General features: G+C 39.5%; 1 protein-coding gene across 4 annotated transcripts; it reads left to right on the top strand.

Annotated features, from left to right (window-relative positions):
* Positions 1-153: 153 nt before the first annotated feature.
* Positions 154-21,495, top strand: baz1a (bromodomain adjacent to zinc finger domain, 1A). Of its 4 annotated transcripts, none has more exons than XM_017475958.3 (28): positions 154-287; positions 606-770; positions 3,360-3,638; positions 5,326-5,484; positions 5,635-5,736; positions 6,059-6,146; positions 6,303-6,437; positions 6,626-6,698; positions 6,821-6,987; positions 7,141-7,236; positions 7,346-7,484; positions 7,604-7,750; positions 8,170-8,265; positions 12,622-12,846; positions 13,653-13,818; positions 13,906-14,013; positions 14,100-14,185; positions 15,926-16,462; positions 16,717-16,880; positions 17,085-17,227; positions 17,378-17,526; positions 17,733-17,813; positions 17,924-18,171; positions 18,262-18,461; positions 18,595-18,926; positions 19,472-19,644; positions 20,074-20,161; positions 20,294-21,495. In XM_017475958.3, exons 2-28 carry the CDS (start codon positions 658-660, stop codon positions 20,464-20,466), a joined length of 4,467 nt encoding a protein of 1,488 aa, XP_017331447.1. In that variant the 5' UTR covers positions 154-287; positions 606-657; the 3' UTR covers positions 20,467-21,495. The 4 variants fall into 4 exon arrangements, with proteins under 4 accessions (XP_017331447.1, XP_017331445.1, XP_017331444.1 ...); XM_017475956.3 differs by having other exon boundaries at positions 19,469-19,644; XM_017475955.3 differs by having other exon boundaries at positions 18,592-18,926.
* Positions 21,496-23,418: the final 1,923 nt, after the last annotated feature.

Below are 23,418 nucleotides of genomic sequence, written 5' to 3'. Positions count from 1 at the left end.
ACAAATGTTAATTACAACACTGTGGAAGCTGTCCAAATACACAAAGGATGAAGCACTAATCCTGACATCTCGGCATTGGCGGTGGACATATGAGTGACAGCATGTCTAACCAATAGAATGTCAGAAATCTCAAGCACCGCCCATAGCGCGTCCTTGTCGGTAACCGAAGTCTAGGGAATCAAAACTTGTCGTCAACACGCGCGTCCCGCTCGAAGAAGTGGGGCAAGTCCGGAGTTCTGCCTTTATCTCCTGGAAAGGATTATTTCTTTTCCTCTCTTCCATAACGGGTAAATGTGTTCGTGAGTATTTTCGGTGTTTGTGGTTTTCTGTAAATGACCTCATGTTGGTTATTATTGGATCTAAACACCACTGGTGTGTGTAGGCTGGATCTAACGTCACTGTGTGACTGGGAAGCGTGTGTCATTAACAAAGGCTGCATTTCCTCTCGAACTGTATCGCCTTTAGCGCCTTTTTAAGTAGTTTTAAGCCTCTTCAGCTTTAGACTCTTCGTGGGAGGATGTAAACGAGTTTTCCTATGACGTACGAGCTCAAAATTAAACCTTTCTCACTTTCAGTTTCCCTCCCTTTTTTTTTTTTTTTGAAAGTCTAGGACACCCAGCAGCGGCATCAACAGCAGAGACGCCGAAATAAAGAAAGATGCCCCTTCTCCACAAAAAGCCCTTTGTCAGACAGAAACCTCCTGCTGATCTCAAGCCAGACGAAGAAGTTTTTCTTTGTAAAGTCACCCACGAAATCTTCAGGACGTACGAGTGAGTGAGATTACTTGCAACACCGATGGAACTTGTTGTGATGTTAGCAAGTTATGCTAGCTAATGGCATCAAACTGTTATGAAAGTCGGACAACACAGTGACGTCCTCGAAAGTTTTTCTTCCGACTAATTAAGTAGTATTCATTATTGCTTCTTTAGCAAGTAGTTTTCTTTTTGTGTATGTGTCTCGTGAAATAAACCCTGTTTTATTTGGACACTGTATCTGGTTAGAAGCGTTGCTCTGAAGTGGCAGGTGTAAGTAGTCGGGGTAAATGTACTAGCCTAGCTGAGCTCGCTAGTAGCTAGGTTACTCACCCGCACCTCGCCTAGGCCAGGCTGCTGTTAGCTAGCTCAGTGTTCAAACAGCTTTCTAATGGAAGAAAAGTTTGTTGTATGTATAGAGGTCGCTTGAACTTTGGCTGTAATTCATGCCTTCGTGTAGTTTGCCAAAGTAGTTAAAGAAGAGCGTCCTTTTGTTGGGATTCAGGTGATGTTAACTTCTCACAGGATGTTTAGCTAAAACGTGGTAGCAGCTATTGTTGGAAAACATACCTGTGTGTGACTCTTCCTTCAGCCTACTACAGTTTATACTTACTATTAGGGGTTATTAACTGTTTAGTGTTAATAGATAAGTTATAAATGGCTGTTTACAAAGTCACTTATTACATAATTACACCTCATTACCTTGTTAACTAATGGTGTATGTACCACTACTTCTACACTGTACCTCAGTTATTATCAGGAACACCTACACTCCTTGGCTATTTTATCGTGTGTATCTAGCACACAGATGGACTTTGCAGATATACCATCACTGCCTGTACCCCATCTTTTACACACCCTGTCATACTGCCTTCACCCTGTGCATCAATAGGAAATGGCCCACAGCCTCTGTCTCCTGATTTAATATGGCTCTGTGGTTATGAGATGAGCACAGGTTCCCAACCCTGGACCTGGTTGTACCCCAGTTCTGCATATTTTAGTCTTTTCCCTGTTCCCAATATACCCAGTTCGGCACATCAGACAGCAGATTAATAGGCCTTCCTGAGTTTAAGAGTGTATGTTAGAGCAGGCAATTAAAAACTTAAAATGAGCAGGATATAGTTTGGGAACCTTTGTGTGGGTATGAGAAGGAATAATACAACTTGTGTATATAGGCTTTAGTGTCCAACTGTTGTGACTAACAAAATGGTTACATACAGGACATACAGTGGTCCTGATACACTTGTACTGTACTAGGACTACACTCCATCATGTCCGTATCAGTGCTGCTGAGAATAGGCTGTCGCCCAAGTAACACCTTGGAGTGTTATTACATTGGTCCATTTCTCAGTCCCTCCAGGATTTCACGATCACAGAAGTCAAAGCAAAATCAAGCAAACTCTTAGAAAAGCTTGCAGATTTTCAGCAGATTCGGGCCAAGACGCATCCTCTGACGTCATCACAAACCCCTCTTCAATTTACGTGTGCTGAACATGAGTACAGCTAAAAGGTCTCGTTCACCAACAGACATCACTGCGAAATTGCAATTCAGCTTATTCAGCTGATTTCTGCAAAAAAAAAAAAAAGCACACAAAAAATCTCAGCAAGTTACATCACAAATTTAGGGGGACAAAAACAGCAGCAAAATCAAGCATTTTGGGCGCGACAATCACAAAACAATTAGGTGAAATCCCGTACAGACTGATTTCTGCTGATGGACAAGGCAAAAGGTGGGATGACTAATTACATGGCAACAGGTGGGTGAACGCTCACAAATCGCATACAACACCTATATGTCAACTGGCAGATCCAGCAAAGTACTTTAGCGCCTCTAAAACTACTGTAACAGAGCTCATCAATGTGTGTGTGTGTGTGTGTGTGTGGGGGGGGGGGGGGGGGCTGTCTGGTTTAGTGACTCAAGATTTTTAACTTTTATAAAAAAAAAATTCAGCTTTTATAGCAGATCATCTGTTGTTGGCTTGTTGTGGCCAGTCAGGCAACCTAAAGCAGCATGTCCACAAGAAAGGGAAAAGTTTTCACACACTCATAGATTTACATTTTATTTAACCTCTCTGGTGTGATTAGTGACGTGAGAACATTGCTTGTTCAAGAAACAAAAAAAGAAAGTAAGTAGATGATGAAAACAGAATGTTTAAAGACGATTACAGGGAAGCATGTCTTTTATTCTGTGTCTCAATTTCAAAACCGATGTCCACTGTTCAGAATCTGTGGTCAAACGCGATTATGTGAAGCGCCACTGTGAAACAAAACACACTTCAAACTGATATGTATTTATAGCCAGGAACTGATCGTTAATGGCTTAAAGAGGTAGCTGCTGTTGCCATTTGTTGCTTAGCCAGACCTTTGTACGCAGGAAATTTTATATAGCTTTACCTTCACAAATTTTTGTTGAATACCCCTGACTTATATGCTAATATTCCCATTGAAGTGGCCACCGAGTTTATATTCCATAAAGAGTATTTTATCCAAGTATATTTCATAGAGTTTTCCACTGATGTATGAATTCCTGACCTTCTGTCTTATTAACCGGCGTGTTTTTATGCTAGTTTGATAACCTTATATTTTGCTGAAATATTGTTCCTACAGTGAATTCTTTGAGAGGACCATCCTCTGTAACAGTCTGGTGTGGAGTTGTGCAGTGACAGGCAAACCTGGTCTAACCTACCAGGAGGCCTTGGAAAGTGAGAAGAAGGCCAAGCATAATCTGCAGAGCTTTCCCAAAGCTTTACTCCTGCCTCTATTGCACCTGACTGCTCTCACCCAGCGCACGCGGCTGCATGAGATATGCGACGACGTCTGTGCTTTCGTAAAGGAGCGTTTCTTTCCAGGGGAGATGGTTGATGTTGTAAGTCGCTCTGGTGCCAGGTAACGTACTGAAACTTTATTTGTTTAAAAATAAATAAAGCATACTGAAAGCCTATTTGTAAAGTGTGTAAGATCTACTACAGTGACCTATGATTCTATGCCATGAGGTCCAGCCCACAAATGTGAACAACAGTGAACTGAGATTTGTGACCATTAGGTTTGAATTGTAATGTTTGTAATCTGCTAGTTTCCCATAGTCGATATTCACTTCTTATCGCATTAGTTATGATTGCTTAACTTATTTGGGAATAAACAAGGAATTTGTGCGTCTTCAGTTTCCTTTTATTATGCTGTGTAACACTGTTGACTGGAAACAAAATTAATGAGTCAATTAGTGTCACTACCGCCAGGTTTTTTAATGACCATTAATATCTGATTTCGCAGTCCGGGATGTTCATGTGCATATTTGTTCTAAATTCTGTTCTAAAATCTGGAGTTCTAAATTACCAAATGATTAACACTATTCCTGAAATTTGTTCTGGGAAAAGAAATCAAAGATGGTGTAGGGCAGTAAAGAGTGACGGAGCATTCAGCCTGGTTTTATCCTGTAGCGTTAGTATCAGAAAGCGCTGTGGTTCTGTGAGTGGATCTGAGACAGCCATCACACGATGAAATTGCCATTTGGGTATAGCAGAAGTGTGTGGGTGGAGCCAGGAGTGGCATTCTTGACTCCACCCACACACAGATCTGCCTAGTGCAAGAAGGTGTCCCAAATGTCACATAATTGTGGCCTGCACCACTGCAGCATGAGCCTCCTTTCCTGTGCAGGGCTGAGTGATTCTGTACGAGGAGAGAAACCGTTATGACTTAATTTCCTCGATGAGAACTTTTAAGCCTGGAACACTTTCAAACTGTGCCCAGCATGTTTTTTGACTTGGTTCGCTAATCATACTGAATGCAACAAAATGATGTTGGTGGCTTGATGAAGGCATTCACCTTTCTCTTTTAGTGCATGGTAAAAATGAATACGTTTACCATCTACAAGCATATTTAAAAGAAGGAAGAGAGCTGTTAGTGTTTGGTAGAACAGACACATAATTCTTGGGTAAATAGTTTGGTTTTACTGTGAATGATGACCATTAGACTCCAAAAATACAGCCATTCAGATTAATATAGGTCAATAACACAAAAATAATAATAATAAAAAAAAGTTTTTTAACATTAGGAGATCTTGACCTACTATCGTGAGATTTTATTATTGATTGAGCGCTTTTAGATTTTAGCATGTTTGTCTGGTCTCTTCAACTGAATGGGTCTCATTCAAACATCAATAACTCAAAAACAGGTACAATAATGTAAATAATGTCAGCATGGACCTGATGGGTTGTCAGTGGAAAGTTCAGAAATAAAATGTTTAATGGTTCTATTAGACAGACAGCTATAATTGTACACGTTAAATAATGTTAATGAAATAAATCTGTAGATTTATCTGGAGATGAGAGGAGCTTTATGTGCGTGTGGAGATACTGGGGAATGTGTGTGATGGAGATGATAACATCTGGATGTAATTGTTGAGATGCCCGGCTGGATTCCCGCCCCCCATTGATTTTTATTTTATTTTATTATTTATGTTTGTGTATTGGGTCATGTGATTGAAACGGTTCAAATGTGCTGACATCTTTGTTGATTCTGCACTTTATTCTCGTGCTGTGGGCAGCTTCTCATTCTTGTCATTCATGTTCCTCAGACAACACTGCCAGATCTTAGAAGTCATTCCTCCTAATTCTAATGGAACAGTTAACGGTCATGTCAAACACCGTATAGAGGGAGACTCCATTGTCATCAGTGACAGTGATGACGAGATTACGATCACTTCACCCATGTCCCCCAAAACAACACCCAGTGGGTAAGTACCTCCTGTTTTATTTTATTTTATTTTATTTTATTTTATTTATTTATTTATTTATTTATTTATTTATTTATTAAACACCCCCCCAGTTATACAGTAGTACCTTTTTTTGTCTTGCTGGATTGAATTCTCATCCTGTTTCTAAAGCAGGAAGCGGAAGGCCATCAACCCATCCATGTTTAAATATAAGGTTCAACTCGTCAGTCCAGAGGGTAGAGAGCCCATGCTTGTGAAATCAGCACAGATTGTGTAAGTTTACACATTTTATAATGTACTGTCATTATGGGGTTAAGATTCTTCTGCTACATCAACTTCTCAGGTTCTTTACACGTACATGAAGTAATCAGTATGCAAATATTCACAAGGGATTTAAATTAGTCCTATGTTATTGACCTCAGTTGACAGATTGCTTTGTTTTGTGTGTCTTTTGTCCTCCTTTATTCTATAAATGTTGCATGCTTTTATGTATGTTATAAAACTAGTTTTGGTAATGACTTGTCTTTTAGTTTAATGACTTACTGAATAATTAAGCTGTTTTTAAAAAAAAAAATGTATTGGCTCTCTACCGTAGTCGAAAGAAGAACGTGTTCACTCGAGACAGACTGAAACTTCTCCTCAAACAACATTGTGAACCAATGAACGGGACCATCAGACTCAAAGTACGCTGTAGTAAATTATTCCTGATTTAAATGTCTCCTGATTTTATTCAACCTACTTCTGTGTTCTGAACAAATGTATCAAAAGTGTGGTATGAAATGGTTTGTGGTGCTTTAAAAGTCTATTTATTTTATGTATTTTTTATTTTTTAATTGTAGCCATCAACTGTTTCAACATACAAACTGTCAGAACATAGTTTCTCCAACTTCTTCCCGGATGAAGCCCCAGTTTTTGTTTTTAGTCCTCCTGGAAGGGTCAGAGGTCGCCCCCACAGTGATGCATCTAATGTGCAGGTGGGTCCAGCTGTGGCTCGGTTCTTCAGATACTCTGGTGTTTTTCTTTACATGTGAGGTTGAAAATAAGAGTATCAACTTGAGATAAAATTTGAAACAACTCTTAAGGCCTCAGTTTGAAAAGTATGTACATTTGAGGAACCCTGGAAATTCCAGGTGTTTTAATGAAGTTGCCTTTTTTCTCTCAGGGTGCGAATGCAAGGCGAGCTGCAGAAGAAAAACTGAAACTCATGCAACAAAAAGAAGAAATGATGGCAGTGGGTAAGCCATACTATTAAATATATGTTCAGGATCTTTTAATCATATATTATTTAAATTCACTTATACAAACTTAAAATGTCATAAAATGCATTCTGAATATTTGCATGTTTTCAATTATTAAGCACATGAAAAGGCAAAAATGAAGAGAGAGAGAGAAGACTTGTTGGAAGCTAAAAGGAAGGAGAAGGAGGACAAAGAACGAAGGAAAGAAGAGATCAAGAGAATGGTTGAGGAAGAAAAACAGAAAAGGAAAGAGGAGAAAGAACGAATGAAGATTGAGAAAGAGCGGGTGGGTTGAAAACCAGACATCTGAACACCACTTCTGTTTTAACTTCTTTGTCCTTCATGTAGGATAAAATGGAGTATGAAGGATTGTGTGGCATTATCTTGTTGTAGTTATATGCTGAAATAAATGCAATTGTGTTTCATTCGCCTTTCTCAGGAGCGAGAAAAGTTAAAGGAAGAGAAGAAGAAATATGCTGAACGGCTGAAGTTGTGGAGTAAACCCAGAGAGGACATGGAGTGTGATGACCTCAAGGTAGGAATTCCTTTGTGCATAAGTAATTGCATGTCAGCATGTCTTTGTGGGAAAGCCAGCATGTAAACATGCATTTTTCTTTGACCTCTGTGTGTTGGTGTGGGTGTAGGAGCTTCCAACACCAGTGCCAGTGAAGACGCGTTTGCCTCCAGAGCTGTTCGGAGATGCATTGATGGTGCTGGAGTTTCTGAAGGCATTTGGAGAGCTCTTTGACCTGAAGGATGAATTTCCTGATGGCATCACGCTAGGTGTGTGAGGAATATTGATGCATATATAGGCAGCACGTAGTGATCATGATCAAATTGTTTATCATTATCTGAGCTTCAAGATCATCATCTGGAGTGTCTGTTTTCTTGTGTTCCGGCAGAGGTTCTAGAGGAGGCTCTCATGGGCTGTGACCCTGAGGGGCCACTATGTGAGCTGCTGTTCTTTTTCCTGTCAGCCATATTCCAAGCCCAGGATGAGGAGCAAGAGGAGGTGGCTAAAGAGCAAGTGGCTGAGGCTGATACAAAAGGTTAGAGAGCATTTTACATGGATATGGAACTAAATAATTGTAGATTTTTTTTTCCTTCTGAATATTTTCCATTATTTAGGCCGAATGATTTGTAGATCCAGATATCTGTTGATATGAATGATGATTGATGAGAATGAGGATGATTATCACAAGAGAGTAAACTAGGCTTTCTAAAACATTTTAAGTTTTTTTTTTAATTGTGTGATCAGCTATAGGACCAGGGAGCGAATGTTATGTTATAAGAGCTGCAATTCAGGGAACGTGTATGCCACACTTTCTCATAATACAAACATAAAAAGGTTTTCCCAGTAATGCACATTCAAGTTTGGCCATTGAACTGCTTTGAGAGAGAAATAATGTTTGTTTGTTTGTTTTTGCTTAAAAAAATAAATAATTATTAGTGTATGTTTTTGGGTTAGATCTGAGTGAGGCACTGGATGATGATGCTGACCCCACACAATCTGCGATCAGTGCTGTGGCCTCACTGGCTGCTGCCTGGCCTCAGCTCCATCAAGGTGAGTAAAAGGTTTACTTGCATTCAGTGCTATGATGATGATTTTCCATTTTCAAATAGTGTGGCTTTTGTATTTCCGGCAACATAGTTTAGATTAGTCAGTGTGGTGAGAGCAACTTGTCCATCAGGTTTTTATCATGCTTATATTTGTATTATTTATATACAAATTAATTATTTTCTTACCTATGTACTGCATATATGATGAATACCATTTGAAGGTTTTCTCCAGGTTGATAGAAGGGGCTTTGCAAGCATTCTTGCATATCTGATGAACCTCAGTGATCTTTGGGAGCCCATGCAGACACTGAGGGGGCTTTCACAGTGGCAGTTTAGTCCGAAACAGAACATGGTTTGCGGGGGAAAATTGTTAATGTGAAAGCTGTCAAGCGTACCGTGGTACCGAACCCAAGACTAGCTGTAGGAGGTAGTCTGAATTCGGTTGCTCTGGAACTGTGGCACGATTTCTGTGAATGTGAACAAAACTCGTACTGGGTCCCTGTTAAACAATTAACCTGCACATGTGTTTTAGCCGATGATTACGTCATTGGTTTCTACTAGGGATGTCACGATACCAAAAATCTAGTAGTCAGTACTGATACCACCAAAAGTACGCGATACTCGATACCAAAGTCGATACCACGAAACAGTGCTTAGTGCTAATAACAAGTGTTAAGGTGCACTCACCCCCCACCCCCACCTTATACTCTGAATGCAAGCATTAGTTTAAATTCACTGATATGGTGGCAGGCCAAAAAGATTTATTAAAAGCATGAACATTTGAATAATTATTTGTGACATTAGGCTACATTTAGCTGACAGGACACGGGCTGAATGGCGATGCATGGTGGCCCATTAGGAGGTAGTTTATAATATTGCAATGCGTTAGCATCATTAACAAATAACTGGCTATCGCAAACATTACATGTAACATAACATTAGCTGGGTTCACGGCCACAATGCCAGCTGCCTCAAACAAACATAATATAGGACCGTCTTTCAGGTGCTTTCGCTAAATTCGAGGTGTTTCCTCGCTTTGTTTGAAATGAACGATAGCATTGGTTACACACCGGCAACAGATTCTACCTTTCCACTCAACGAGCTTTCCTCTCTTTTCCTCTCAATGAGTCGGGGCACAGATAAAATTGTCACAGTCTTCTGTAGTTCTTCCCGTGTGCTTGTAGGCGTTCTTCCTCTTCACCACTTGTGGACCGACTAAAACACCTGCGTGTATTTGCTACCCCCTTCAGTTTCATAAGAAATGAAACATCTGCACCTTCATTACCATCGGTACTTCAGCTACTGCAGAAAAACAAGTACCATCACGTTTTAAGAATGTTAGTACCGACCTGGTACCGAAGTATCGGTTCTTGTGACATCCCTAGTTTCTAAAACACATGTACCATGAGTGGCAGGGGAATGTTGTGGGATACAAAAGAATTCCACTGCTGAGCATAATATCTGCATTAATATCATAATAGTATTAATATAATAATTGAAAAAAATATATGGTGCATCATGTTCTGTTCTCCATGCGCATTTGTGATGACGTAAGATGAAGGCAAAAGCACCGGGATTCGATAGAATCAAGTGAGTCTAAAACCAGACCACCGCTCCAGTGGGCGCCAGGAACAATCGCACTCTGATTCGGACCACAGGAAACATGCCCAGTGTGAAAGCCACCTAAAATGCCACCATTGTGACTGTAGTGAATGAATTGAAAATGCAGGAGCTATACCAAGAAGAACGCAGAAGTGCTTGTGCAGTGAGCCTGTTAGTGTGGAAATGTAGCACTTGAAAGCTGTTTTCACATGTGCAGCATTTCCTCCATTTCATAACTGGACCAAGATTGTTTGACCAGTTTAGCAAGACTTTGACTATCTGAGCAAGGTGATGAAGTTTATAATCATTTTTGATCACCAGCTCTTTTGTTACTACTTGGCAGGTTTGTTTACATTTTTCATAGCTTTTATTTCTTACCAATTAGTTTTATGTATACGTTTTCAGCACTAAATTTTTATTTTTTATTTTTTAAATTACTCTCGACACGTGCATTTGTTTTGTTTCTGTTCTGGAATATTCTGTCACGTCGTGAGACGTAAGGGGGTATGGAAGCAGGTAAAGACGTATTTATTTAAGGGCAGCCAGACAAATCCAAATCGTAATCCAAAAAACGTAGTCAAGACAGGAAGTGGGTCGGGCGATCGGCAAACAGGCATAAACGGGACAAAGAAGGAATCAAAGTCACAGTTGCAGAAAACAGGGTCAAAACACAAAACAAGGAACATGAACTAATACTATGGACTGGGAGCGGAAAAACCAGCAGGGACTAAATGAACTAATCTATAGTTTAAACTAACTAAATCTATCAAGGAACATAACATTAACATGTATCTAACTATACTATATCTACTATACTATATATATAATACTCCGCCAGGTGTACAGGGACACAAGTGGTATACATCCCCAATATAATCAGCCTTATAGAAACATTTTTTACACTCTTGTCAATGCACTTTTTAATGCATTTTCTTGTTGTAGGCTACAGTGTGTTACATTCTTTCAGCAGTCAGTTATAGGCCTAACATCAGCTATTCAAGGGGGGCTCAAAGATGACCACGTAAAAATATTTTTATTTTACTCATTTATTTATTTAAAGTTATATTGTGCCTTGTTGGTAGCCTATACCTGCTGGAATGAAAAAAAAAATGTTCAGTGTTCAATAAATATTTTGAAATTGTAGTTTTTGTAATTGATTTTTTTTCCTAGAAAAGCAAGACAAAATAGTAAAAAGCACATTTTGACTATTTAATTTATGCAATGGTTAAAAAAAGGGCAAAATAAATGGAAAAAAAACGTGTTCGGTATTCGGCCAAGTTTTTCATTATGTTCGGTTTCGGCTTCGGCCAAGAATTTTCATTCCGGTGCATCCCTAACCAAAACCAAACAGTAAATTGGTATCACTTACATATCTCATTTGGACTCTCAATGAACACACTCTGCGAGTCCATATCCTTATATTATAATAAAATAACTTGCTAAAATAGTTGTTAAGAGATTGTGTTTTACTGGCCATTGTACATATTTTTTGAACATGCCTTTCACACATAAGGTACACTGCTGTGAAAAAGTATTTGCCTGATTTCTCCTGTTTTTGTTTATATCTAATACTAAATTGTTTCAGCAATGAAAACAAAATCTAAGATAAAACAAAGGCAACCTGAGTAAACACAAAGTGGTTTTTATATGATGTTATTTATTGAAGCAAAAAAGTTGAATCAAATACCAACTGGTCATGTGTGAAAATGTATTTGCTGCTGTAGTTACTAATTTCCCAAATTTATGAAACTGCATTCATAATGGGAACCCCATATTAACCCCAGCTGGACTAGACCAGGCCTGATTACTGCCAGCCCTGTTCAAATCAAATCAACACTTAAATATAACTTTTTAAACAGCATGAAGTTGGTTAAAAGATCTTACACAGTAACACACTATACCAAAATTGAAAGAAATTCCAGACATTCTGAGGAAGAAGGTGATTGAAATGCATACCTGGGAAGGGTTACAAAGCTATTTCAAAGGCTCTGGGACTCCAAAAGAGTCCTCTGGGACCAATATGAGAGCCAATATCTCCAAATGGAAAAGGTCAGCACGGAAGTAAACCTTTCCCAGAAGTGGCCGACCTTCCAAAATTTCTCCTGCTTCGGGGCCTGGGCAACTTGTAATAATTGAGGGGAAACATGAATTCTGCTCTAACAGAAAATCCTAAAGAAGAATGTTCGGTCTTAGGTCTGTAAGTTGAAACTCAAGACAATGACCTAAAGCAAGTCCACCTCTAAATGGCTCAAAAAAAGCTAAATTAAAGTTTTGAAGTGGCCAAGACAAAGTCCTGAGTTGAACCAATTGAGATGCTGTTACAGGACCTTAAACGGGCAGTTCACACTTGAAAACCCTCCAGTGTGGCTGAACTAAATCGTTTCTGTAAAGAAGAGTGGGCCAAAATTCCACCACAGTGCTGTGAAAATCTGATCTCCAGTTACCGGAAGCGGTTGGTTGCAGTTATAGCTGCTAAATGAGGCAAAAACGGATTAAGTTTCTACTTCAATAAAAATAGTAATTAAATAAAAACTGTATTGTGTGTTTTCTCGGGTTGCCTTTGTTTTATGTTGTATTTCATGTAGATCTAAAACTATATTTAGTATGAGAGATACTCAAAAACATGAACTCAGGAAATTCTTTTTCACAGCATTGTACCTCAAATTCTTCCTCAAGGACACAGTTTAGATTAGGTCGGACAGGCAACCCACCTGTCACCTGCCCCCCTCCTCAAAAAAGAAAATCTCTGTTTACACAGGCTGCACACTGAAACAACTGGATCTGGACAGCTGTACTCTCTCAGAGATCCTGAGGCTGCACATCTTGGCCTCAGGGGCAGAGTGTAACTACACCAATGCGAAATTCCGCTACCAGAAACAAGGTGGCTTTGGCTCAACTGATGACCCATGTGTGGAGCTGCGCCTCTCTACCCCCAGCCTGCTCAAGAAGCTGTCCTGCACTGCTGTTTATGACCTGCTGCCTGGTACGTGCTCACCCTCTACAGCTGTACACAATTTCCTCTCTATCCCACAGTGGAAAGGGGGCCACCACTGGACCACTACAGACCAGAATTTCAGTGAAGGGCCATTCTCAGTACAGCAGTGACACTGGCATAGTAGTGGCATTAGATGTTGCACTGGTTCAGGAGTAGAGCAGAATTAAGGTCACTGCTGTGTTAATAAATGTTCATGGGCCAAAATTGTCCAGCCAACAGCAGTCTTTTGTTCAGAAGTTATTAAGACCTAAGACTATTAACATGTATAACTATTAGCTGAGCTTAATAAAGTGGCCAGTAAGTGTAGACAGTGTTACACCAGCACCACACACTACCGTGTCTGTGTCATCGCTGTGCTGAGGATGGTTCATCACACTAATAATATCAGGTCAGAAGTGGTCCTGTGGAGGATTTGTTTACATTGATGGAGAGATAGCATGTGGCTGATTAATTTTACTGAACTAAATTGCCAAGAATAAATCTACTTGTTCAAGAAGGGAACAAGTATTAATACTGAGGGTTGCATACAGAGAAATGGATATGGGTAGAGAACTGGGAGAGGCATTTCCTGAAGCATTTGAGCATGTTTTGATCTTGGGTTAAGTCATGCATTTCTGACAACCGTCTGTAGCTGTTCCAGTTGCAATTATAATATAAGCTTAGAATTAGAGCCACTCAGTACTCTCCCTCTTCAGATTTTAGTTTTTACAGTTCAGTATATTTGAGTACTTTTTTTGCATGTAGTTTGAGTGGACTGTTTTTAATGTCTACTAATCTCCGTATTGTGATAACAGGAGAGAAGCTGAAGCTCCTGCATGCTCTGTGTGGAAAGCTGCTGACTCTGATTTCCACTCGAGACTTCATCGAGGATTGTGCTGATGAGCAACGTGCTGCCAAGATGGAGCTCCGAGAACTCAAAGCTGAACAACACCGCCGAGAGAGGGAGGAAGCTGCTAACAGGTACTGCTGAGCATTGCAGCATACCACATCAAACTTGCATTAAGGTAGAAACCATTATGAAACTTTTTTTTTTTCTTGTACTGACAGAGTTCGTAAAAGAAAGGAGGAAAAGCTGAGAGAGCAGGAACAGAAACTTAAAGAGAAACATGAAAAACTTAAAGAAGAGGAACTGAGAAATGGCACATATGCAGCAGGGTAAGAACCTTAATCAAGTCATCAACCAGGACCACAAGTTAAAGCAACATGTTGAAGAATGGCTGATTAATGCTTATTCCCTACAGAGATGAGATGGACACTAGTACGGAGAGTCATGCAGACCAGACAGAGGACGAAGGGGAGCATATACTGCATAGCGAATCTAAAAAAGGTATAATTCACATTGTATATTGACCCAAAAGAACACTTTGCACCATACCGCTACTGGTGAATTGTCCATCAAATACAGTCATGTGAAAATAAATAAATAAGTACACTCCATGGAAATTGTTGGCTTTTTTGATGTATTTGGCAAGCAAACATTTGATCATCTTTGAAACAATGTCTGTTAATGAAGTTAATATACTTGAACAAAACCACAAGGAGAATTAGGTTTTTTTTCTCTCAATCATTTATTAAACAGGAATATCAATAGCTGTGATATTCTGTGGAAAAAGTACACTCTTGGCCTCAGAAGCTAGTATTGCCCCTTTTAGCAGAAATAACTTCTTGTAAATGTTTTGCATAATTGTCCACCAGTCTCTGACATCGGCTTGCTGGAATTTTTGACTCTTGCATGCAATATTTTTTCAGTTGCAAGATGTTTGAGGGTTTTCTTGCATGTACTGCCTGTTTCAAATCCCCCCACAACATTTCAATTGGATTCAAATCGGGGCTTTGACTAGGCCATTCCATAACCCTCCATTTCTTCTTGAAAGTTCCACTTTTATTTCAACTTTCGGACAGGTGACATTACATTTTCTTCAAGCACTCTTTGATATGATGCAGAATTCAGTTGAATCAATGAATGCAAGCTGTCCGGTCCCTGAGGCAGCGAAGCAACCCCAAACCATAACATTTCCACCACCGTGCTTCACAGTTGGTATTTAGTGCTTCTCCTCAAAAGCCGTCTTTGGTCTGTGCCAAACATGTCTGCTGTTACTTTGGCCAAACAACTCAGAGCACATTATTCCAAAAGGTTTGGTCTTTTCCTATATGCTCATTGTCAAACTGTAGTATTGCAAAGGCTTTTTCCTGGCACACCTCCCATGCAGGTCCAATTTGTGCAATCTCTTTCAGATTGTAGAAGTATGCACTTTTACACCATCAGTTGCAAGATTTACTAGCAGATCCTGTGATGAAATTTTGGGGTCCTTGGAGACTACTTTTTGCTTCAGACAGTCTGTTCTTGGGCTGAATTTGCTGGGATGGCCAGTCCTGGACAGTGGTTTAAAATCTGCCATTTGTAGATTATTTTCCTTACAGTGGAATGGTGTATTTAAAATAATTTGGAGATCTTTTTAAATCCCATGCCAGACTCATAGGTATCCACAAACTTTTATCTGAAGGCGTTAATGAACTCTTTATACCTTGGCATGATGACACCAGACACTAGATAAGTGTATAAATAAGACCGGTTCCACCTGCACTCCCTAAGTAGGTTCTAATCACTGGCACCCAATCTTGAACACCTTGATTCTAATTTTATGGATTTGAAGGTGTGATAAATGTAGGGTTGTACTTACTTTTCCATGTGACTAATCTGTTCTTTGTTCATTTTAAATGGTGAAAATTACTATAAAATCTCTCTCATTTGATAGTGTATCACCTTGATTAATGGGCACTTTTTCAAAGAGGATCAAATGGTCACTTACCCAGATATGTCAAAAAAGTTGACTTATTTTTTCACGACTGTTTTACATATGTTGTCTCTTCTGACCCCACTGTTATTTACTTGCCTACAGTGAGCCTTTTTCAGTTTTTCCATTGTTGGAATAAGTGGAACACTTGTATTAATAGTGTTTGGATGTTTAAGCAGTCTTTGGAACAGAAACCTTACAAATGCAAATATGGTAAATCTGGAATTGAAAATTTATAACAAACAATTTACATTATATATTTCAAACCCCAGTTAATGGAAGCACTCCAAAAGGGAAGCAGACAAGTGAGGAAGAGTTGAAGAATGGGCCCAGCCTGGACGAACTCCAGCAACAGCAACTGAAGGAGAAGGAGCTATTAGAGCGCATCCACGAAGCTGCAGCATGCACATATATTCTTCCACTAGGCCGTGACCGCCTTTACCGCCGTTACTGGCTCTTCCCCTCAGCTGGAGCACTTTTTGTGGAGGACGACTTTTTTGGTCTGACCGAGGACATGCTGGAGCCTCGTCCTGTCCCTGAACCTAAAACGGAAGATCTCTTAGCCCAGAGTCTTGTGAATACTAAACAGCTGGCAGAAGAGCACGGGTTGTACCAGAGCACTTTAGTCCCAGTGAACCGACCCAATCACTGGGCCTTTTATAGCACATCTGCTGAGCTGGAGCAACTGATTGAGGCACTGAATCCACGAGGACACCGGGAGAGTGCACTCAAAGAGACTCTAGTGCAGGAGAAGGAGCGCATCAATCAGCTGCTCAGCAGTGCTGCTGCAGAGCGCTACCACCACTCGGGTATGTTCAAATAAACAAACCTACATGATCAAGCCTCTCAAAATCGACGTGTTGAGAGAAATACTGTGATGTGAGCATAAACATTCTTTACTCCTTACTACTAGGCATGAGCATGTAAAAACGTCAGTCCTTTTTAAATTCACATATAACTATATGAAAAACAGTGTACTCATGGTCCATCAAAATAAGTGAGTTTTAGTCTGTATTATTAGTCATGAAATTGACAATTTGGCAATATTATTGTGATATTGCAGATAAAGCACCATCAGAGACCAAAGGGAGTACTGTGAAGGTTAAGAATGGCTCCACTCCCCTGGAAAGCACTGTATCCGCTGAGCGCCGTATGGAGAATCGTCTCAGGGATCTGCTGCTGGACATTGAGGACCGTATCTATCAGGGAACTCTGGGTTCAGTAAAGGTATTCTGGCCTGCAATGTTTCTGTTGGGGTTTAATGTTATTTCCTGCTCTCATTTAAAAAGCAAACAAACTGGTTTACTCTGAAACACGGGCATTTATGTCATTACACTCTATCTGAGTGATGTCTGAGTACAGTTCCTTTGTTTAAATATGGCAGAAAGTGTGAATGATGTTTTCAGTTCTTAACTCTGCTGTGATTATCAGGTGATGGAAAGAGGCGCATGGAAAGCAGCACTGGAAAGTGGAAACTATGAACTATTGGTTTCTGAGGGCAAGGAGAACTGGGTACTCAATAGTGTGGAGGAGGCCATGGAGATAGTAGAGAACCATATCAGAGTCAAAGACAGGTATCTGTGACTAGAACATACCGGGGGGAAATAACTTCCTGTTCTGATTAGTGGTAAAACACTCTTTGTCTGTGTTCAGAGGCTGTTTGCATCACTATGAATAAAAATAAAATAACCCATAACTCAACATTCTGTGATCTTTTTGCTCAGATTGCAGGAGTTAAAGAGTGAGAGCCAGAGTGCAGCATCTACCAGTGCTAGCACACCTCAGCCCGTAAACAACAATGTGCACTACCTTGCACGTGCCCTTGTTCAAATAGAGCAGGGTATTGAGCGAAAATTCCTTAAAGCTCCACTGGGTAAGATGCCTCTTCCTCCTCCTCCAACTTGCTAGTGCTACTTTTGAATAGAATGTTTTTCAGTGAATGAAGTGGTACAGTTTTTTTTCTTTCTTTTTTTTTCCCCCCTAAAAAAAAAAATCTCGGAAATTCTTCATGCTGTTGTGGTGTACTGGAGGAATAAATTATAATACTATTTGTTCTGTTCTATTTTGTTCTTCAATAAGGTGATGATGAAGGCAAAAAAGACCAAAAAACAAAGAAAAAAGAGAAGAAGAAAGATGATGACCAGTCCAGTGAGAAGGATGGTGAGTTACAAATTTATAGCAAGAATGGAAATTTTATGATTTAGTTTCATATTTGTCCACATGCAAGTCTTTTAAGTATGATTTTTAATTGGTGTATTCCTGAAATGCAGATGGAAGTGAATGTGGGCGGCAGGTGAAGACAGTGCTGGAGCGCTGGAGGGAATCTCTTCTGACCTGCTCCAGCCTCTCGCAGCTTTTCCTGCATCTGTCCACACTGGAGCGCAGTGTGCTCTGGGCCAAGTCCATCCTGAATGCCCGCTGTAAAGTATGTCGCAAGAAAGGAGACAGCGAGAACATGCTGCTGTGTGACGGCTGTGACCGAGGTCATCACATCTACTGCGTTCGACCAAAGCTGAAGGTACACCTTTTTGTTTCCAAATGTTTCCCAAACATCTAAAAAGTTTTTGAATAGCCAAATACCATAAGTATGTTATGTTTTGCTTCCTAGGCTGTTCCCAGTGAAGACTGGTTCTGCCCAGAGTGCCGTCCCAAACAACGCTCTCACCGCATAAATTCTCGTCAGCGCTCCTCCATCGACTCTGAGGAGGAACTGGAAGAAGAGGAGTCTGAGGAAGAGGTAGAAGAATCTGAGGATGAGGAAGAGGAAGAGTTGGAAGATGAGGATTCAGAGGTGGAAGAGAAAGAAAGGTTGGTCGATTTGGTTGGATAGTGAGTCAACCTGGATGTATATTGATGTATTTTGTATTATTATTGAAACAAATCTATCATGAATAAGAAACTCGTGTAAAGATTAACATTTTTCACACTTTATCACAAGTAGCTTCAAGAAGGCTGCCGTGAAGCTTCCTCTTCAAACTTCCAAAGGTGGCCGTTCAAGCATTAGATCCAGACAAGCTGAATCAAATCATTCCACACCACAAAGCCAGCAGAACACATCCAAACAGAACAACCTCTCCATTAAAGGAGGCTCTAAAAGCACAGGGAAGAAAGTCACTCCAGTGTCCAATGGCAGGCCGCCTCCTCGCGCTGGAAGCCGCTCCAGTGCCCGTCTCAGCTCAGAGGTGCTGAACACGAACGGCACCTCAAATAAAAGCAGCCCTCAGCCGAGTCCTGCTGCATCTCACAAAGAGTCAAGGAAAAGAGCTAGCACAGGTTTGCTATATTAGCTATGACTAAAGTAATCCAATATAATTTACCAGTTTATTGAGGGCATGTATGAAAGTATTCACGTGTGTGTGTGTGTGTGTGTGTGTGTGTGTGTGTACACACATACAGGTGCATCTCAAAAAATTAAAATATATATTTTGAGATACTGGATTTTTGATTTCCATGAGCTGTAATAATCGAGATTAAAACAAAAAAAGGCTTCACATATTTCACTTTATGTAATGAATCTAGAATATATGAAAGATCCACTTGTTGAATTAAATTACGGGAAAGAATGAACTTTACCACGATATTCAAATTTTTTTAGATGCATCTCTGTGTGTGTATTTATTTATATAAAACTTATTATTATTATTATTATTAAATGTTAAGGCAACTTTAATACTTTTATGGAAAATGTGCGTATTGTTTTTTTTCCTCTTGACAGTTGTACCGAAAATCTAATTCTATTTAATCCGTATTTTTATGTTACTGCTTCTTTCTGTTTGTTCACTTCTTCAGTGCTTCTGCTTTTTGATTTTCTCCAGCAGAGGTCTCCCCTAAAAATAAGATGTCCATGGCCCCAATGAGCTCTTCCTCTAGTCGCCGCTGCTCTGGGAGAAATCTTGGTGTCCATGAGCTGTCAGTGTGTGAACAGCTCACTGTGGATCTAGTTCGACATGAGGATAGTTGGCCCTTCATGAAACTGGTGTCTAGAACTCAGGTACACTACATAAATATTGACAATTGTGATGGTTTATTTATTTATTTAGTTAGTTAGTTAGTTAGTCTAAATCAGGGCTCACTCATGGTAGATAAAACTTTTGTCTACATCGGAGTATCCCACCTCCTCCTGATTTAGGGACCCATGTTTTTCTTACACTGAACATGGCTGACCAATCTGATTAGCTAATGCTCTATGTGAGATGGATCAAATGTGTAAGGTAGTGTGTAAGGCTGAGATCCACAGTGGTATCTATTCTATATATTATGGAAGACTATTTTTCTTTGTTCTAGTTTAAATCCCCCACCAGGAATAAGGGTATTTAAAACTAGGGAGAAAAGTCTTTAGTTGTCACACCACTATATAATGTTCTTCCAGTTTCTCTTTTGTTTGAGGTTTGCAACCTAACATACTGGGTTCTTTCTGCAGGTTCCTGATTATTATGATATCATCAAAAAACCTATTGCTTTGAGTATCATCAGAGAAAAGGTGAACAACTGTGAATACCAAACTGCATGTAAGTTGTCTGCTTGCTTAATCTGGTCATATGAATTTAGTTATTTTGATGCACTATACAGATCTGCCATCCCAGGTGCAGACCACTTCACCACACAGCTATTTCTCACTTTCGCATTTACGTGTTTTACAGTGGAGTACGTCAATGATGTGGAGCTGATGTTTTCCAACTGCCTTGAGTATAACCCTCGTAACACCACTGAGGCCAAGGCTGGCGTCAGGCTTCAAGCTTTCTTCCACTCTGAGCTGCAGAGGCTCGGCCTGGCTGAGCGAACGAGCCCTCCACAGAAACGATCCAGAATGTAAACCTGACTTCTTTCACTGGAACATCATGCACATAATGGTCTTTAGACAAACAAGAGACTCCATGTAAGATTTGGAGGAACTTATGGGATGATGCAAGAAGGCAATTTGGCTTTGCCTAATGTGTTGCAGGGCAAAACAGCGCTGTGAAAAAGTATTTGCACTGTTTTTTGAAATGTCCTTGACTAGGGACAAAAAAAAAAAAAAACCCTTCCTAATTGGTGCATTTTTTTTGTATTTTCTAACTTGACTGCATTTCTAGACTACTGTTTATAGATGTTTCATAACATTTCACGTGCATTGATAAACTAATTGTTGCGACTTAAAGGAATACATAGCATATCTGTTTTGTTGTAGTTGTGAATAGTAAAATAATTAAACCTATGTTTCAGTAAGTTCCCTGTAGCTTGGTTAAACACTACATAGGGACCAAGACCTGCTTCTTTTTCCTGCAATTCTGTCCACAATATTTATTTTAGTTTGGAGTATACTTTGGAATTTGATTTATTTATGAATATTGTTTTGTACTGTTTTTGTAATGTACTACCAGCATTGGTCTCCAAATAGTAGACACCTTCTTAAATGTCTGTCTTCCTCTCTCTCAGATTATTTTCGTAGCTGTTGTGCGTATTTTCTAAAATATAAATAAATTGCTTTTGTAAATATTTGTTTGCAGAAACTGTATGGCATTGGCAGTTTTTATATTTTATATATTGTTCCAATAACACTTTGTTATGGGGTCTTTGTCATGGGCATCAATGTGTGGGGCAGACATGGTGGAATTGACTGTCCAGGGTGTCTACAGGAAGGGAACCCTTTAAAAGCTTTGGTGAAAAATTCAATTTTCAAATATTACAGACCACAGTATATAATACATTTGGGCATAATCACATTCACTGCTTCTTTACGGTCATGTGAAAAAATAAGTACATCCCATGGAAATTGTTGGCTTTTTTGACGTATTTGGACAAGTAAACATTTGATCATCTTTGAAACCGTGCCTTTTAATAAAGTTGATATACTTGAACAAAACCAGAAGTAAAATTTGCTTTTTCAATCATTTATTCAACAGAAATATCAGTAGATGTAATATTCTTCTGTGGAAAAAGTAAGTACACCCTTGGTCTCAGAAGCTAGTATTGCCCCCTTTAGCAGAAATAACTTAAAAATGTTTTGTACAATTGTCCACCAGTCTCTGACATCGGCTTCCTGGAAATTATTATTTTTTACGATTTTTCCATACAATATTCTTTCAGTTGCAAGATGTTTGAGGGTTTTCTTGCATGTACTGACCATTTCAAATCCCCCATAACATTTCAATGGGATTCAAATCGGGGCTTTGACTAGGTCATTCTGTAACCCTCCATATCTTCTTTTTGTCCCATTCCTTTGTGGATTTGTTAGTGTGCTTAGGATGATTATCCTGTTGAAAGGTCCACTTTCAGCAGATAGACTCACATTATCTTCAAGCACTCTGTGATATGATGTAGAATTCATAGTTGAATCAATGGATGTAAGCTGTCCAGTCCCTGAGGCAGCGAAGCAACCCCAAACCATAACATTTCCACCACCATTCTTCACAGTTGGTATTAGGTGCTTCTCCTGAAAAGCTATTTTTGGTCTGTGCCAAACAACTCTCTTTGATTCGTCTGTCCAGAGCACATTATTCCAAAAGGTCTGGTCTTTGCCTATATGCTCATCCACAACCTGTAGTCTTGCAAAAGCTTTTTCCTGGTACACCTCCCATGCAGATCACAATTGTGCAATCTCTTTCTGATTTGTAGAAGCATGCACTTTTACACTAACAGTTGCAAGACTTATTAGCAAATCCTGTGATGAAATTTTGGGGTTCTTAGAGACTTCTTTTTGTATCAGATGGTCTGCTCTTGGGCTGAATTTGCTGGGACGACCAGTTAAATGACGGCCAGACATTTGAAATTTGTCATTTGTAGATTATTTTCCTTACAGTGGAATGATGTATTTAGAATAATTGAGATCTTTTTAAATCCCTTGCCGGACTCATAGGCAACCACAAACTTTTTTCTGAAGGCCTTACAGAACTCTTTAGATCTTGGCATGATGAAACCACACACCTTAATAGCAAAGGGAACACCAGACACTAGATATGAATGACCGAACCTGCTTAGGGAGTGCATGTGAAACCCATGTGACCTTGAATAATTGTAATTCTATGCAATATGTTACTGGCTACATTTAAGAAGGTGGTTGCAGCAAGCAAACCCAAGAATATTACTGAACTGGATTTTGCTCATGAGGAATGGGCTAAGATTACTCAGGAGTGTTGCCAGAAGCTATGCATCTTGTTTTCAGCAGGTCATAACAGCAAAATGGTGCTCTACTAAGTACTAAAGATGCTTGCCATGAAGGGGTTGAATAATTTTGAAAATGGAGAAGTCATTATAAGTTACATTTACATTTATTCACTTAGCAGACGCTTTTATCCAAAGCTGCTTACAAATGAGAAAGATACAAGCAAAGCATTTTCAGTTGAATTTGGGGAAACCACTTTAATCATTCGTTGTGTTGAATTGCACTGCATAATTGTACCTGATGTGCCTGCAGGGGTGCCGTTAGGGTTTCTGGGGTCCCTGGCTAATTTGTATTCCGGGCCCCAAGCCCCCACCCTTAATTATCTTTGTTTTTACACATGGCAATAAGAAGTCATTATCAATAAGCATAAAAATTATTGCCTGTTCAATGAGACTGAAAAGATCTAAATTTGAACAGTTTATTAAATTAACTGAAATTATACCTTTATAACTATATAGAAATAACTATATACAGTCCAAGTAATTAACATAATTGTGTGCTCTCTCATACACAGACACTATAGAAGCTCTCTCTGGATGTCTTTATGAGCTGTCAACTTGTAATTTCTTATTCCCCAAGTACCAAGAACAATGAACTTGACTTCTTCTTCTTCTTCTTCTTCTT

Source organism: Ictalurus punctatus, chromosome 9, assembly GCF_001660625.3.
Source record: "Ictalurus punctatus breed USDA103 chromosome 9, Coco_2.0, whole genome shotgun sequence".
Lineage (NCBI taxonomy): Eukaryota > Metazoa > Chordata > Actinopteri > Siluriformes > Ictaluridae > Ictalurus > Ictalurus punctatus.
The sequence above is the reverse complement of the archived record's forward strand: the minus strand, read 5'-3'. Positions and strand labels throughout refer to the sequence as shown.